Raw genomic sequence first — 18,148 nt, forward strand, 5'->3', positions numbered from 1 at the left:
CATACTGGTTTATACTGGTCCATACCGGTCCATACTGGTTTATACTGGTCCATACTGGTCTGTACTGGTCCATACTGGTTTATACTGGTCCATACTGGTCCATACCGGTCCATACTGGTTTATACTGGTCCATACCGGTCCATACTGGTTTATACTGGTCCATACTGGTTTATACTGGTCCATACTGGTTTATACTGGTCCATACTGGTCCATACTGGTCCATACTGGTCCATACTGGTCCATACCGGTCCATACTGGTTTATACTGGTCCATACTGGTCTGTACTGGTCCATACTGGTTTATACTGGTCCATACTGGTCCATACTGGTCCGTACTGGTCCATACTGGTCCATACCGGTCCATACTGGTCCATACTGGTCCATACTGGTTTATACTGGTCCATACCGGTCCATATTGGTTTATACTGGTCCATACTGGTCCATACTGTTCCATACTGGTTTATACTGGTCCATACTGGTTTATACTGGTTTATACTGGTCCGTACTGGTCCGTACTGGTCCATACTGGTCCATACTGGTTTATACTGGTCCGTACTGGTCCGTACTGGTCCATACTGGTCCATACTGGTCCATACTGGTCCATACTGGTCCGTACTGGTTTATACTGGTCCATACTGGTTTATACTGGTCCGTACTGGTGCAGGAACTTCCACGTGTGGAACGACTGCTGGATGAAGCGGCCGGATCTGCCCGACGGCTACGACGGCTGGCAGGTGGTGGATGCCACGCCCCAGGAGACCAGCAGCGGTACTGGTTTATACTGGTTTATACTGGTTCATACTGGTTCATACTGGTTTATACTGGTTCATACTGGGAGGGGGCTGGGAGGGGGAAAACGGGGGAAAAAACGGCAGGGAAAGGGTTAAAAATGGGGAAAATGGGGGAAAATGGGGATTTGGGGTTACTGGTTTGTACTGGTTTATACTGGTTTGGGACTGGGAGTTACTGGTTTATACTGGTTTATACTGGTTTGTACTGGTTTGGGAATGGGTGTTACTGGTTTATACTGGGAAGGGACTGGGAGGGGATTTGGGGGTGCTGGGAGGGGATTAAAGGGTTAAAAATGGGGAAAATGGGGGAAAATGGGGATTTGGGGTTACTGGTTTATACTGGTTTATACTGGTTTGGGACTGGGAGTCACTGGTTTATACTGGTTTATACTGGTTTGTACTGGGAGGGGACTGGGAGGGGATTTGGGGGCACTGGGAGGGGAATAAAGGGTTAAAAATGGGGAAAATGGGGATTTGGGGTCACTGGTTTGTACTGGGAGGGGAGTGGGGGTTACTGGTTTATACTGGTTTGGGACTGGGTGTTACTGGTTTATACTGGTTTGGGACTGGGTGTTACTGGTTTATACTGGGAGGGGGCTGGAGGGAAATGGGAGGGGGAAAATTGGGGGAAACGGTGAAAAAAACGGCGGGAAAAGGGTTAAAAATGGGGAAAATGGGGGGGAAATGGGAATTTGGGGTTACTGGTTTATACTGGTTTGTACTGGTTTGTACTGGTCTGTACTGGTTTGTACTGGGAGGGACTGGGAGGGGGAAAAAGGGGGGGGAATGGCAGAAAAAGGGTTAAAAATGGGGGAAATGGGGAAAAAAGGGTTAAAAGGGGGTTTGGGGTTGCTGGTTTGGACTGGTTTGGACTGGTTTCATACTGGTTTATACTGGTCCATACTGGTTTGTACTGGTCCATACTGGTTTATACTGGGAGGGGACAGGCAGGGAGGGAAATGGGGGAAAAAGGGGGGAAATGGGAAATGAATGGTTAAAAATGGGGGGGAAAGTGGGGAAATGGGGATTGGGGTTACTGGTTCGAACTGGTTTGGACTGGTTTGGGACTGGGAGTCACTGGTTTATACTGGTTTGGACTGGTTTGGACTGGTTTGGGCATGGGGGGTTACTGGTTTGTACTGGGAGGACACTGGGAGGGGATTAAAGGGTTAAAAATGGTGGGAAATGGGGATTTTTTACACCGGTCCATACCAGTCCATACTGGTTTATACTGGTCTGTAGTGGCCCGTACTGGTCCATACTGGTTTATACTGGTCCATACTGGTTTACACTGGTCCATACTGGTTTATACTGGTTTATACTGGTCCATACTGGTCTGTACTGGTCCATACTGGTCCATACTGGTCCATACTGGTCCGTACTCGTCCATACTGGTCCATACTGGTTTATACTGGTCCGTACTGGTTTATACTGGTCCGTACTGGTCCATACTGGTCCATACTGGTCCGTACTGGTCCATACTGGTCCATACTGGTCCATACTGGTTTATACTGGTCCGTACTGGTTTATACTGGTCCATACTGGTCCATACTGGTCCGTACTGGTTTATACTGGTCCGTACTGGTCCGTACTGGTCCATACTGGTCCATACTGGTTTATACTGGTCCGTACTGGTCCATACTGGTTTATACTGGTCCGTACTGGTCCGTACTGGTCCATACTGGTTTATACTGGTCCGTACTGGTCCATACTGGTCCGTACTGGTCCATACTGGTCCATACTGGTTTATACTGGTCCATACTGGTCCATACTGGTTTATACTGGTCTGTACTGGTCCGTACTGGTCCGTACTGGTTTATACTGGTCCGTACTGGTCCATACTGGTCCGTACTGGTCCATACTGGTCCGTACTGGTCCATACTGGTTTATACTGGTCCATACTGGTCCATACTGGTTTATACTGGTCTGTACTGGTCCATACTGGTCCGTACTGGTCCATACTGGTCCATACTGGTCCATACTGGTTTATACTGGTCCATACTGGTCCATACTGGTTTATACTGGTCCGTACTGATTTATACTGGTCCGTACTGGTCCATACTGGTCCATACTGGTCCATACTGGTCCATACTGGTCCGTACTGGTTTATACTGGTCCGTACTGGTCCGTACTGGTCCATACTGGTTTATACTGGTCCGTACTGGTCCATACTGGTCCGTACTGGTCCATACTGGTCCATACTGGTTTATACTGGTCCATACTGGTCCGTACTGGTCCATACTGGTCCGTACTGGTTTATACTGGTCCGTACTGGTCCATACTGGTCCGTACTGGTCCATACTGGTCCATACTGGTCCATACTGGTCCGTACTGGTCCGTACTGGTCCGTACTGGTCCGTACTGGTCCATACTGGTCCGTACTGGTCCATACTGGTCCATACTGGTCCATACTGGTCCGTACTGGTCCGTACTGGTCCATACTGGTTTATACTGGTCCGTACTGGTCCGTACTGGTTTATACTGGTCCATACTGGTCTGTACTGGTTTATACTGGTTTATACTGGTCCATACTGGTCCGTACTGGTTTATACTGGTCCGTACTGGTTTATACTGGTCCGTACTGGTCCGTACTGGTCCATACTGGTCCGTACTGGTTCCAGGCCTGTTCTGCTGCGGGCCCTGCTCGGTCACGGCCGTCAAGAACGGCGACGTTTTCCTCAAGTACGACACGCCCTTCGTCTTCGCCGAGGTGGGCGGGGCTCCTCATGCAAATTAGGAGCCTCTAATTACCCTCTAATTAACCTCGCCAGCCTCCGCGGTCGGTGGCGGTGAAGGGGGGGCGGGGATTAATTATGCAAATGAGGCGGGTGGTTATAGAAATGAGTGGAGCGGACGAGGACTTGTGCTGGCAGCGGTGGTGGGCGGGGCGTGATTATGCAAATGAGGGGTTAATTTGGTGGGTGGGGCATGATTATGCAAATGAGGGGTTAATTAGGTGGGTAATGTTGCTAAAAGGGGGGTGATTAATTATGCAAATGAGGTGGTTAATGGTGGAGAATAAGCAATGGCCATGCGCTGGAGGCTTGGGTTTGTGGGCGTGGCTTTGATATGCAAATGAGTCATTAATTAGGCCAATTAATCTGCATAATTAATGATGCTATGGGGGGATTATTAACTACGCAAATGATTTCATTAATTACGGAAATGAGCACCTGAACAATGGCAGTTTGAAATGCAAGGAGTGGCTTAATTATGCAAATGAGGGCTTGATTATGCTAATTAATAGGTGTAATTACCAGTGCTGCTGAGAGGTGTGCTTAATTATGCAAATGAGATCGTTAATTAAGGAAAGGAGAAGGCCAACAATGGCAACGCACCGGCGGCTTGCGGTGGTGGGTGTGGTGTAATTATGCAAATCAGGCCTTAATTATGCTAATTAGCAGAGGTAACTAAAGGCGCTGAGGGGGTGATCACTAATTATGCAAATGAGGCCGTCAGGGGCATGTCCTAATTACATAAACCAGGGTTAATTAGCCTAACAAAGACTCATAATTAACAGTGCTGCTGTGGGGGGTTATAAGCAGCGTTAATAACCTAATCAATTATGCAAATTGGCTGATTAATTATGCAGGTGAACAACGACAAGGTGTGCTGGCAGCGGCAGCACACAAACCTAATTACGCAGAGCAGGGTTAATTAACTAACAATGGAACACAATTAACAGTGCTGCTGTGGGGGGTTATAAGCAGCGTTAATAACCTAATTAATTATGCAAATTGGCTCATTAATTATGCAGGTGAACAGCCACAAGCTGCGCTGTCATCTGTGGTGGGCGTGCCCTAATTATACAAACCCGGGGCTAATTAGCCTAACAAAGACTCATAATTAACAGTGCTGCTGTGGGGGGTTATAAGCAGCGTTAACAACCTAATCAATTATGCAAATTGGCTGATTAATTATGCAGGTGAACAGCGACAAGGTGCGCTGGCAGCGGCAGCACACAAACCTAATTACGCAGAGCAGGGTTAATTAACTAACAATGAACCACAATTAACAGTGCTGCTGTGGGGGGTTATAAGCAACGTTAATAACCTAATTAATTATGCAAATTGGCTCATTAATTATGCAGGTGAACAGCCACAAGCTGCGCTGTCATCTGTGGTGGGCGTGCCCTAATTATACAAACCCGGGGCTAATTAGCCTAACAAAGACTCATAATTAACAGTGCTGCTGTGGGGGGTTATAAGCAGCGTTAACAACCTAATCAATTATGCAAATTGGCTGATTAATTATGCAGGTGAACAGCGACAAGGTGCGCTGGCAGCGGCAGCACACAAACCTAATTACGCAGAGCAGGGTTAATTAACTAACAATGAAACACAATTTACAGTGCTGCTGTGGGGGGTTATAAGCAGCGTTAATAACCTAATTAATTATGCAAATTGGCTCATTAATTACGCAGGTGAACAGCGACAAGGTGTACTGGCAGCGGCAGCCGCACGGCGGCTTCGCCGTGGTGCACGTGGAGGAGCGCGCGATCGGCCGGAGGATCAGCACGCTGGGGGCCGGCTCTGCGGCCAGAGTGGACATCACTGACCAGTACAAACACCCCGAGGGTCAGTGAGTGACCACCGAGTGACCCCTGAGTGACCACTGACCCCCGAGTGACCAATGAGTGACCAATGAGTGACCAATGAGTGACCAATGAGTGACCAATGAGTGACCGCAGGATCAGCACGCTGGGGGCCGGCTCTGCGGCCAGAGTGGACATCACTGACCAGTACAAACACCCCGAGGGTCAGTGAGTGACCACCGAGTGACCACTGACCCCTGAGTGACCAATGAGTGACCAATGAGTGACCAATGAGTGACCAATGAGTGACCAATGAGTGACCGCAGGATCAGCACGCTGGGGGCCGGCTCTGCGGCCAGAGTGGACATCACTGACCAGTACAAACACCCCGAGGGTCAGTGAGTGACCACCGAGTGACCCCTGAGTGACCACTGACCCCCGAGTGACCCCTGAGTGACCAATGAGTGACCAATGAGTGACCCCTGAGTGACCGCAGGAGCAGCACGCTGGGGGCCGGCTCTGCGGCCAGAGTGGACATCACTGACCAGTACAAACACCCCGAGGGTCAGTGAGTGACCACCGAGTGACCACTGAGTGACCACTGACCCCTGAGTGACCAATGAGTGACCAATGAGTGACCAATGAGTGACCAATGAGTGACCGCAGGAGCAGCACGCTGGGGGCCGGCTCTGCGGCCAGAGTGGACATCACTGACCAGTACAAACACCCCGAGGGTCAGTGAGTGACCACCGAGTGACCCCTGAGTGACCACTGACTCCCGAGTGACCCCTGAGTGACCAATGAGTGACCAATGAGTGACCAATGAGTGACCGCAGGAGCAGCACGCTGGGGGCCGGCTCTGCGGCCAGAGTGGACATCACTGACCAGTACAAACACCCCCAGGAGCAGTGACCAATGAGTGGCCAATGGCCACTGAGTGACCAATGAGTGACCACTGACCCTGAGTGAGCTGACTTTGGACCCAGCCATTGACCACTGACCCCACCAATGACCCCTTGGCCCAACCAATGACCATTGGCCCAACCAATGACCATTGACCCAACCAATGACCATTGACCCCCCCAATGACCATTGACCCCCCCAATGACCTCTTGACCCAACCAATGACCATTGACCCAACCAATGACCACTGACCCCACCAATGACCATTGACCCAACCAATGACCATTGACCCAACCAATGACCAATGACCCAACCAATGACCATTGACCCAACTATTGACCATTGACCCAACCAATGACCAATGACCCCCCCAATGACCCCTTGACCCAACTCTTGACCCAACCAATGACCATTGACCCAACTCTTCACCCAACCAATGACCATTGACCCCCCCAATGACCATTGACCCCCCCAATGACCTCTTGACCCAACCAATGACCCCTTGACCCCCCCAATGACCATTGACCCAACCAATGACCATTGACCCAACCAATGACCCCTTGACCCAACTCTTGACCCAACCAATGACCATTGACCCAACCAATGACCAATGACCCCCCCAATGACCCCTTGACCCCTGTCCCCCGGCCAGGCTCGGAGGAGGAGCGCCGCGCCGTCTCCGCGGCCACGTCCCACGGCTCGCGGCCGCGCCAGCGCGGCCCCACCTCGTCCGGAGAGGTGACGCTGACCGTCGGGGCCGGTCCGGCCGTGGCCGGAGCCGACCTGGAGCTGCGGGCGGTGGTCAAGAACCAGGGGGCGGAGCCTCGGACGCTGCGGCTGCGCTTCTCCCTCTGCGCCGTCCACTACACCGGAGTGGCCGGAGCCGCCTTCCGGCAGGAGCAGCACAGCCGGACGCTGCCGCCGGGCCAGGGTGAGCCGCTGCTTCATACTGGTTCATACTGGTTTGTACTGGTTTGTACTGGTTTGTACTGGTTTGTACTGGTTTGGTACTGGTTTATACTGGGAGGGGGTTTTGGGTCACCCAAAGGGTGAAAAATGGGGAAAATCGGTGGTAAAGTCAGTATTTGGTACTGGTTTATACTGGTTTGGTACTGGTTTGCACTGGTTTATACTGGTTTATACTGGTTTGTACTGGTTTGTACTGGTTTGTACTGGTTTATACTGGGAGGGGACTGGAAGGGACTGGTTTATACTGGTTTGTACTGGGAGGGGGTTTTGAGGGGATTTTGGGGGGTTTTGGGTCGCCCAAAGGGTGAAAAATGGGGGGGGGAATTGGTGTGGAATTCAGTATTTGGTACTGGTTTATACTGGTTTGGTACTGGTTTGTACTGGTTTACACTGGTTTATAGTCATTTGATACCAGTTTATACTGGTTTGTACTGGTTTATACTGGTTTATACCAGTTTGGTACTGGTTTATGCTGGTTTGGTACTGGTTTATACTGGTTTATAGTGGTTTATACTGGTTTATACTGGTTTGGAACTGGTTTATACTGGTTTACACTGGTCCCTACTGGTTCAAACTGGTTTATATTGGTTTATACTGGTTTGGTACTGGTTTATACTGGTTTATACTGGTCCATACTGGTTCAAACTGGTTTGTATTGGTTTATTCTGGTTTGATACCAGTTTGTACTGGTTTGGTACTGGTTTATACTGGTTTTTATTGGTTTATACTGGGAGGGCCAGGGCAGCGCCACCCCTTCAATGCCACACCCGGGGACCCCCCAGGACCCCCCAAAATGTCCCCAAGGTGTCCACAAGGTGTCCCCAGGGTGTCCCCAGGTGTCCCCAAAGTGTCCCCAAAATGTCCCCAGGTGTCCCCAGGGTGTCCCCAAAGTGTCCCCAGGTGTCCCCAGGTGTCCCCAGGTGTCCCCAGGTGTCCCTAGGATGTCCCCAAAGTGTCCCCAGGTGTCCCCAAGGTGTCCCCAAAGTGTCCCCAGGTGTCCCCAGGGTGTCCCCAGGTGTCCCTAGGATGTCCCCAGGTGTCCCCAGGATGTCCCCAAAGTGTCCCCAGGTGTCCCCAAGGTGTCCCCAAAGTGTCCCCAGGTGTCCCCAAGGTGTCCCCAAAGTGTCCCCAGGTGTCCCCAGGGTGTCCCCAGGTGTCCCTAGGATGTCCCCAGGTGTCCCCAGGTGTCCCCAGGTGTCCCCAGGGTGTCCCCAGGGTGTCCCCAGGTGTCCCCAAAGTGTCCCCAGGGTGTCCCCAGGGTGTCCCCAGGTGTCCCCAGGGTGTCCCCAGGGTGTCCCCAGGGTGTCCCCAGGTGTCCCCAGGGTGTCCCCAGGTGTCCCTGATGTCCCAAAGTGTCCCCAAGGTGTCCCCAAGGTGTCCCTGATGTCCCAAAGTGTCCCCAGGGTGTCCCCAGGTGTCCCCAGGATGTCCCCAGGTGTCCCCAGGGTGTCCCCAGGGTGTCCCCAAGGTGTCCCCAGGTGTCCCCAGCCCCGTCCCATTGAGCTCCAACACGAGCCCCGAGCCCGGGGCCACCTTGGGGTCACCCAGGGCTGTCCGGGGATGTCCCCAATTTCCCCTGGGGTGTCCCCAGTGTCCCCCAGGGGTGTCCCCAGTGTCCCCCGTGATGTCCCCTGGGGGTGTCCCAAGTGTCCTTTGGGGTGTCCCCAACATCCCCTGGGGGTGTCCCCAACATCCCCTGGGGGTGTCCCCAACATCCCTTGGGGTGTCCCCGAGGTCCCCTGGGGTGTCCCCAATGTCCCCTTGGGGTGTCCCCAACATCCCCTGGGGGTGTCCCCAATGTCCTTTGGGGTGTCCCCAACATCCCCTGGGGGTGTCCCCAATGTCCTTTGGGGTGTCCCCAACATCCCCTGGGGGTGTCCCCAATGTCCTTTGGGGTGTCCCCAACATCCCCTGGGGGTGTCCCCAATGTCCTTTGGGGTGTCCCCAACATCCCCTGGGGTGTCCTCAGTGTCCCCCCAATGATGTCCCCTTGGGGTGTCCCCAGTGTCCCCAGTAATGTCCCTTGGCGTGTCCCCAATGTCCTTTAGGGTGTCTCCAATGTCCCCTGGGGTGTCCCCAATGTCCTTTGGGGTGTCCCCAATGTCCCCTTGGGGCGTCCCTGATGTCCCTGGCATGTCCCCAATGTCCCCTGGGGTGTCCCCAATGTCCCTTGGCGTGTCCCCAATGTCCCCTTGGGGTGTCCCCTCCATCCCGCGGGGTGTCCCCAGTGTCCCCTTGGGGTGTCCCCAACATCCCCTGGGGGTGTCCCCAATGTCCTTTGGGGTGTCCCCAACATCCCCTGGGGGTGTCCCCAATGTCCTTTGGGGTGTCCCCAATGTCCCCTTGAGGTGTCCCCAATGTCCCCTTGAGGTGTCCCCAATGTCCCCCTGATGATGTCCCCTGGGGGTGTCCCCAACATCCCCTGGGGTGTCCCCAATGTCCTTTGGGGTGTCCCCAATGTCCTTTGGGGTGTCCCCAATTTCCCCTGGGGTGTCCCCAATGTCCCCTTGGGGTGTCCCCAATGTCCCCTGGGGGTGTCCCCAATGTCCCTGGGGGTGTCCCAAACATCCCCTGGGGGTGTCCCCAATGTCCCCTGGGGGTGTCCCCAATGTCCTTTGGGGTGTCCCCAACATCTCCTGGGGTGTCCCCAATGTCCTTTGGGGTGTCCCCAGTGTCCCTTGGGGTGTCCCCAATGTCCCCTGGGGGTGTCCCCAATGTCCTTTGGGGTGTCCCCAACATCCCCTGGGGGTGTCCCCAACATCCCTTGGGGTGTCCCCGAGGTCCCCTGGGGTGTCCCCAATGTCCCCTTGGGGTGTCCCCAACATCCCCTGGGGGTGTCCCCAATGTCCTTTAGGGTGTCCCCAATGTCCCCTTGGGGTGTCCCTGATGTCCCTGGCATGTCCCCAATGTCCCTGGGGGTGTCCCAAACATCCCCTGGGGGTGTCCCCAATGTCTCCTGGGGTGTCCCCAATGTCCCCTTGGGGTGTCCCCAACATCCCCTGGGGGTGTCCCCAACATCCCCTGGGGTGTCCCCAATGTCCTTTGGCGTGTCCCCAATGTCCCCTGGGGGTGTCCCCTGGGTGTCCCCAGTGTCCTTTGGGGTGTCCCCAACATCTCCTGGGGTGTCCCCAATGTCCTTTGGGGTGTCCCCAACATCCCCTGGGAGTGTCCCCGATGTCCTTTGGGGTGTCCCCAACGTCCCCTGGGGGTGTCCCCAACATCCCTTGGGGTGCCCCCGAGGTCCCCTGGGGTGTCCCCAATGTCCTTTGGGGTGTCCCCAACATCCCCTGGGTGTCCCCAATGTCCTTTGGGGTGTCCCCAACATCCCCTGGGTGTCCCCAATGTCCCTTGGCGTGTCCCCAATGTCCCCCGGGGTGTCCCTGCCATCCCCCGGGTGTGTCCCCAACGACGCCGGCGTGTCCCCGCAGAGGAGGCGGTGGCCATGACGGTGACGTACGGCGAGTACCGGCCGCACGTGGGCGACCGGGCGGCGCTGAAGCTGACGGTGGCGGCGGGCGTGCAGGAGAGCGGCCAGGTGCTGGCCAAGGAGCTGCTGGTGCGGCTGCACACGCCCGAGCTCACGCTGACGGTAACGGCGGCGCCCCAAAAACCCCAAAAGGGAACCGCGGAACATCCCCCAAAAAATCCCAAAAAGGAATTCCAAAAAAATCCCAAAAAGGAACCCCGAAAAATCCCAAAAAATCCCAAAAAGGAACCCCGAAACATCCCCAAAAATCCCAAAAAGGAACCGCGGAACATCCCCAAAAATCCCAAAAAGGAATTCCAAAAAAATCCCAAAAAGGAACCCCGAAAAATCCCAAAAAATCCCAAAAAGGAATCCCGAAAAATCCCAAAAAATCCCAAAAAGGAATCCCGAAAAATCAAAAAAAATCCCAGAAAGGTATCCCAAAAAATCCCCAAAAATCCCAAAAAGGAACCGCGGAACATCCCAAAAAATCCCAAAAAGGAACCCCAAAAAATCCCAAAAAATTCCCAAAAGGAACCCCGAAAAATCCCAAAAAGGAACCGCGGAACATCCCCAAAAATCCCAAAAAGGAACCGCGGAACATCCCAAAAAATCCCAAAAAGGAACCCCAAAAAATCCCAAAAAATTCCCAAAAGGAACCCCAAAAAATCCCAAAAAGGAACCGCGGAACATCCCCAAAAATCCCAAAAAGGAACCGCGAAAAATGCCAAAAAATCCCAAAAAGGAATTCCAAAACATCCCAAAAAATCCCAAAAAGGAACCGCGGAACATCCCCAAAAATCCCAAAAAGGAATTCCAAAAAAATCCCAAAAAGGAACCCCAAAACATCCCAAAAAATCCCAAAAAGGAACCCCGAAAAATGCCAAAAAATCCCAAAAAGGAACCGCGGAACATCCCCAAAAATCCCAAAAAGGAACCGCGAAACATCCCCAAAAAATCCCAAAAAGGAACCGCGAAACATCCCCAAAAATCCCAAAAAGGAACCGCGGAACATCCCCAAAAATCCCAAAAAGGAATTCCAAAAAAATCCCAAAAAGGAATCCCCAAAAATCCCAAAAAGGAACACCAAAACATCCCGAAAAATCCCAAAAAGGAACCGCGAAACATCCCCAAAAATCCCAAAAAGGAATTCCAAAAAAATCCCAAAAAGGAACCCCGAAAAATCCCAAAAAATCCCAAAAAGGAATCCCGAAAAATCCAAAAAAATCCCAGAAAGGTATCCCAAAAAATCCCCAAAAATCCCAAAAAGGAACCCCGAAAAATCCCAAAAAGGAACCCCGAAACATCCCAAAAAGGAACCCCGAAAAATCCCAAAAAGGAACCCTGAAACATCCCAAAAAATCCCAAAAAGGAATTCCAAAAAAATCCCAAAAAGGAACCCTGAAACATCCCAAAAAATCCCAAAAAGGAACCGCGGAACATCCCCAAAAATCCCAAAAAGGAATTCCAAAAAATGCCAAAAAATCCCAAAAAGTAATCCCGAAACATCCCAAAAAATCCCAAAAAGGAATTCCAAAAAAATCCCAAAAAATCCCAAAAAATCCCAAAAAGGAACCCCGAAACATCCCAAAAAATCCCAAAAAGGAATCCCCAAAAATCCCAAAAAGGAACACCAAAACATCCCGAAAAATCCCAAAAAGGAACTGCGAAACATCCCCAAAAATCCCAAAAAGGAATTCCAAAAAAATCACAAAAAGGAACCCCGAAATATCCCAAAAAATCCCAAAAAGGAACCGCGAAACATCCCGAAAAGGAATGCCAAAGAAATCCCAGAAAAATCCCAAAAAGGAACCCCAAAAAATCCCAAAAAGGAACCCCGAAAAATCCAAAAAAATCCCACAAAGGAATCCCAGAAAAATCCCAAAATGAACCCTAAAAAATCCCAAAGGAATCCCAAAAAATCCCAAAGGAACCCCCCAAAAAAATCCCCAAAAAAATCCCAAAGAAAACCCAAACAATCCCAAAAGAATCCCGGGGATTTCGGGGATTTTTGTGTGGAATTTTTGGGCTGAATCCCGGGGATTTCTGGGATTTTTGTGTGGAATTTTTGGGCTGAATCCCGCGGATTTCTGGGATTTTTGGGTGGAATTTTTGGGCTGAATCCCGCGGGTTTTTGGGATTTTGGGGATGGGATTTTTGTGTGGAATTTTTGGGCTGAATCCCGCGGATTTCGGGGATTTTTGTGTGGAATTTTTGGGCTGAATCCCGCGGATTTCTGGGATTTTTGTGTGGAATTTTTGGGCTCAATCCCGGGGATTTCTGGGATTTTTGGGATGGAATTTTTGGGCTGAATCCCGGGGATTTCGGGGATTTTTGTGTGGAATTTTTGGGCTGAATCCCGGCGATTTCTGGGATTTTTGTGTGGAATTTTTGGGCTGAATCCCGGCGATTTTGGGGATTTTTGTGTGGAATTTTTGGGCTGAATCCCGGGGATTTCTGGGATTTTTGGGATGGAATTTTTGGGCTGAATCCCGGGGATTTCGGGGATTTTTGGGTGGAATTTTTGGGCTGAATCCCGCTGATTTCTGGGATTTTTGTGTGGAATTTTTGGGCTGAATCCCGCGAATTTTTGGGATTTTGGGGATGGGATTTTTGTGTGGAATTTTTGGGCTGAATCCCGCGAATTTTTGGGATTTTGGGGATGGGATTTTTGTGTGGAATTTTTGGGCTGAATCCCGGCGATTTCTGGGATTTTTTGTGTGGAATTTTTGGGCTGAATCCCGGCGATTTCGGGGATTTTTGTGTGGAATTTTTGGGCTGAATCCCGGCGATTTCGGGGATTTTTGGGTGGAATTTTTGGGCTGAATCCCGGGGATTTTGGGAATTTTTGTGTGGAATTTTTGGGCTGAATCCCGGGGATTTTGGGGATTTTTGTGTGGAATTTTTGGGCTGAATCCCGGGGATTTTGGGGATTATTGTGTGGAATTTTTGGGCTGAATCCCGGGGATTTTGGGGAATTTTGTGTGGAATTTTTGGGCTGAATCCCGGGGATTTCTGGGATTTTTGTGTGGAATTTTTGGGCTGAATCCCGCAGGTTTCGGGGATTTTTGTGTGGAATTTTTGGGCTGGAATTTTTGGGATTTTGGGGATTTTTGTGTGGATTTTTTGGGCTGAATCCCGGTGATTTTGGCGATTTTTGTGTGGATTTTTTGGGCTGAATCCCGGGGATTTCTGGGATTTTTGTGTGGAATTTTTGGGCTGAATCCCGGTGATTTTGGCGATTTTTGTGTGGATTTTTTGGGCTGAATCCCGGGGATTTCTGGGATTTTTGTGTGGAATTTTTGGGCTGAATCCCGCGGATTTCGGGGATTTTTGTGTGGAATTTTTGGGCTGAATCCCGCGGGTTTTTGGGATTCTGGGGATGGGATTTTTGTGTGGAATTTTTGGGCTGAATCCCGCGGGGTTTTGGGATTTTGGGGATGGGATTTTTGTGTGGAATTTTTGGGCTGAATCCCGGGGATTTTGGGAATTTTTGTGTGGAATTTTTGGGCTGAATCCCGGCGATTTTGGGGATTTTTGTGTGGAATTTTTGGGCTGAATCCCGCGGATTTTGGGGATTTTTGTGTGGAATTTTTGGGCTGAATCCCGCGGATTTCGGGGATTTTTGGGTGGAATTTTTGGGCTGAATCCCGCGAATTTTTGGGATTTTGGGGATGGGATTTTTGTGTGGAATTTTTGGGCTGAATCCCGGCGATTTCTGGGATTTTTTGTGTGGAATTTTTGGGCTGAATCCCGGGGATTTCGGGGATTTTTGTGTGGAATTTTTGGGCTGAATCCCGGCGATTTCTGGGATTTTTGTGTGGAATTTTTGGGCTGAATCCCGGTGATTTCGGGGATTTTTTGTGTGGAATTTTTGGGCTGAATCCCGCGGGTTTTTGGGGTTCTGGGGATGTGATTTTTGTGTGGAATTTTTGGGCTGAATCCCGCGGATTTCTGGGATTTTTGGGTGGAATTTTTGGGCTGAATCCCGGGGATTTTGGGAATTTTTGTGTGGAATTTTTGGGCTGAATCCCGGGGATTTTGGGGAATTTTGTGTGGAATTTTTGGGCTGAATCCCGCGGATTTCTGGGATTTTTGGGTGGAATTTTTGGGCTGAATCCCGCGGATTTCTGGGATTTTTGTGTGGATTTTTTGGGCTGAATCCCGGCGATTTCGGGGATTTTTGTGTGGAATTTTTGGGCTGAATCCCGGGGATTTTGGGGATTTTTGTGTGGAATTTTTGGGCTGAATCCTGCGGATTTCTGGGATTTTTGTGTGGATTTTTTTGGCTGAATCCCGGTGATTTCGGGGATTTTTTGTGTGGAATTTTTGGGCTGAATCCCGCGGGTTTTTGGGGTTCTGGGGATGTGATTTTTGTGTGGAATTTTTGGGCTGAATCCCGCGGATTTCTGGGATTTTTGGGTGGAATTTTTGGGCTGAATCCCGCGGGTTTCGGGGATTTTTGTGTGGAATTTTTGGGCTGAATCCCGCGGGTTTTTGGGGTTCTGGGGATGTGATTTTTGTGTGGAATTTTTGGGCTCAATCCCGGGGATTTTGGGTCTCCCCAGCTGCTGGGCCCGGCCGAGGTCGGCCGCGCCGTGCCCGTCCAGGTCGTGTTCCAGAACCCTCTGCCGGAGCCGCTGGCCGGGGCCTCGCTGCGCATGGAGGGCGCCGGCATCGCCTGCCCCAAACCCGCGGCGCTGGGGTGAGACTGGTTCATACTGGTTCATACTGGTTTATACTGGGAGGGGAAAAATGGGGAAAAATGGGGGAAAAAAGGTGAAAAATGGTCAAAATGTGGGTGAAAAATGGGTAAAAATGGGTTAAAAAGGGGTTGGGAAAGGGTTAAATTGGGATTTGGGGTTACTGGTTTATACTGGTCCATACTGGTCCATACTGGTTTATACTGGTTCATACTGGGAGCAGAAAAATGGGGAAAAAAAGGTGAAAAATGGTCAAAATTTGGGTGAAAAATGGGTAAAAATGGGTTAAGAAAGGGTTAAAAAGGGGTTAGGAAAGGGTTAAATTGGGATTTGGGGTTACTGGTTTATACTGGGAGGGACTGGGAGGGGCTGGGAGGGACTGGGAGGAACTGGTTTATACTGGGAGGGACTGGGAGGAACTGGTTCATACTGGTTTATACTGGGAGGGGGGAAACGGGGAAAAAATGGGGGAAAATTGGTCAAAATTTGGGTGAAAAATGGGTAAAAAGGGGTTAAGAAAGGGTTAAAAATGGGTTGGGAAGGGGTTAAATTGGGATTTGGGGTTACTGGTCCATACTGGTCCATACTGGTCCATACTGGTCCATACTGGTCCGTACTGGTCCGTACTGGTCCATACTGGTTTATACTGGTCCATACTGGTCCATACTGGTCCATACTGGTCCGTACTGGTCCATACTGGTTTATACTGGTCCATACTGGTCCATACTGGTCCATACTGGTCCATACTGGTTTATACTGGTCCATACTGGTCCATACTGGTCCATACTGGTCCATATTGGTCCATACTGGTTTATACTGGTCCATACTGGTCCATACTGGTCCATACTGGTCCATACTGGTCCATACTGGTTTATACTGGTCCGTACTGGTCCATACTGGTTTATACTGGTCCGTACTGGTCCATACTGGTCAATACTGGTCCGTACTGGTCCATACTGGTCCGTACTGGTCCATACTGGTCCATACTGGTTTATACTGGTCTATACTGGTCCATACTGGTCCATACTGGTCCGTACTGGTTTATACTGGTCCATACTGGTCCGTACTGGTCCATACTGGTCCATACTGGTTTATACTGGTCCATACTGGTTTATACTGGTCCATACTGGTCCATACTGGTCCATACTGGTTTATACTGGTCCATACTGGTCCATACTGGTTTATACTGGTCCATACTGGTTTATACTGGTCCGTACTGGTCTGTACTGGTCCGTACTGGTCCATACTGGTTTATACTGGTCCGTACTGGTCTGTACTGGTCCATACTGGTCCATACTGGTCCATACTGGTCCATACTGGTTTATACTGGTCCATACTGGTCCCTTCCGGCTCTCACGGCTCCTTTCCCGCGCAGCTCGCTGGGGGCGGGGCAGACGCTCCGCCTCAGCCAATCAGTGACGCCGCTGCGCGCCGGGCAGCGCCGCCTGGCGGCCACGCTGGAGAGCGCAGCGCTGCCGCCCGTGCACGGCAGCCTCCAGTTCCAGGCGCTTACTGGGAGCACTGGGAGCACTGGGAGCCTTACTGGGAACACTGGGAGCCTTACTGGGAACACTGGGAGCCTCGCTGGGAGCGCCGCGAGCCTTACCGGGAACGCTGGGAGCGCCGGGAACGCCGGCGGCGGCGGCAGGAGGCGGCGCAGGAGGAGGGGGAGGCCCGGGGGCAGCACGGGGGGGTGAACTGGGAGCACTGGTTTGTACTGGGAGCACTGGTTTGTACTGGGAGCGCTGGGAGGGGGCACTGGGAGCACTGGTTTGTACTGGGAGCGCTGGGAGGGGGCACTGGGAGCACTGGTTTGTACTGGGAGCGCTGGGAGGGGGCACTGGGAGCACTGGTTTGTACTGGGAGCGCTGGGAGGGGGCACTGGGAGCACTGGTTTGTACTGGGAGCACTGGTTTGTACTGGGAGCGCTGGGAGGGGGCACTGGGAGCACTGGTTTGTACTGGGAGCGCTGGGAGGGGGCACTGGGAGCACTGGTTTGTACTGGGAGCGCTGGGAGGGGGCACTGGGAGCACTGGTTTGTACTGGGAGCGCTGGGAGGGGGCACTGGGAGCACTGGTTTGTACTGGGAGCGCTGGGAGGGGGCACTGGGAGCACTGGGATGGGTTACTGGGGGTTACTGGTCCATACTGGGAGCACTGGGAGCAGTTACTTGTTCATACTGGGAGCACTGGGATGGGTTACTGGGGGTCACTGGTCCATACTGGGAGCACTGGGAGCAGTTACTGGGGGTCACTGGGGGTCACTGGTTTATACTGGGAGCACTGGGAGGGGTTAGTGGGGGTCACTGGTCCATACTGGGAGCACTGGGAGGGGCCATACTGGGGGTCACTGGGGGTCACTGGGGGTCACTGGTCCATACTGGGAGCACTGGGAGGGGTCACTGGTTCATACTGGGAGCACTGGGAGGGGTCACTGGGGGTCACTGGTCCATACTGGGAGCACTGGGAGGGGGCACTGGTCCATACTGGGAGCACTGGGATCAGTTACTGGGGGTCACTGGTCCATACTGGTCCGTACTGGTCCATACTGGTCCATACTGGGAGCACCGGGACCGCCCCAGCCCCCTCCCCGCCCCTCCCGGTGACGTCGCCGCCCCGCGATGACGTCACTTTCCCGCCCTCCAATAAAAGCGCAGTTCAAAACCCGCCGCGAGTGACGTCATTCAGAGGGCGGGGCCGGCGGGCGGGCGGGGGGGGGCTGCGCCGCTCGGGATTGGCCGAAGCGGCGGCCAATGGGGAGCGAGAGCGGGCGCGGCGCGGGGC

At 52.1% G+C, this 18,148-nt stretch overlaps 1 protein-coding gene across 1 annotated transcript in view; it reads left to right on the forward strand.

The window, feature by feature from the left end:
* The window catches only part of LOC128802333 (protein-glutamine gamma-glutamyltransferase K-like), a gene marked incomplete at its 5' end in the record, with an annotated part of 50,065 nt that extends 32,998 nt beyond the window's left edge, over positions 1-17,067 (forward strand). Inside the window, 9 exons of the mRNA XM_053968651.1 lie at positions 664-767; positions 3,412-3,500; positions 5,214-5,371; positions 5,821-5,892; positions 5,991-6,058; positions 6,880-7,158; positions 10,625-10,785; positions 15,231-15,367; positions 16,741-17,067. Coding sequence (XP_053824626.1) covers positions 664-767; positions 3,412-3,500; positions 5,214-5,371; positions 5,821-5,892; positions 5,991-6,058; positions 6,880-7,158; positions 10,625-10,785; positions 15,231-15,367; positions 16,741-17,062 — 1,390 coding nt within the window. The remainder of the gene's footprint in view (positions 1-663; positions 768-3,411; positions 3,501-5,213; positions 5,372-5,820; positions 5,893-5,990; positions 6,059-6,879; positions 7,159-10,624; positions 10,786-15,230; positions 15,368-16,740) is intronic.
* Between the last annotated feature and the right edge of the window lie 1,081 nt (positions 17,068-18,148).

The sequence above is a fragment of the Vidua chalybeata genome, chromosome 38 (assembly GCF_026979565.1).
Source record: "Vidua chalybeata isolate OUT-0048 chromosome 38, bVidCha1 merged haplotype, whole genome shotgun sequence".
Classification (NCBI taxonomy): Eukaryota; Metazoa; Chordata; class Aves; order Passeriformes; family Viduidae; genus Vidua; species Vidua chalybeata.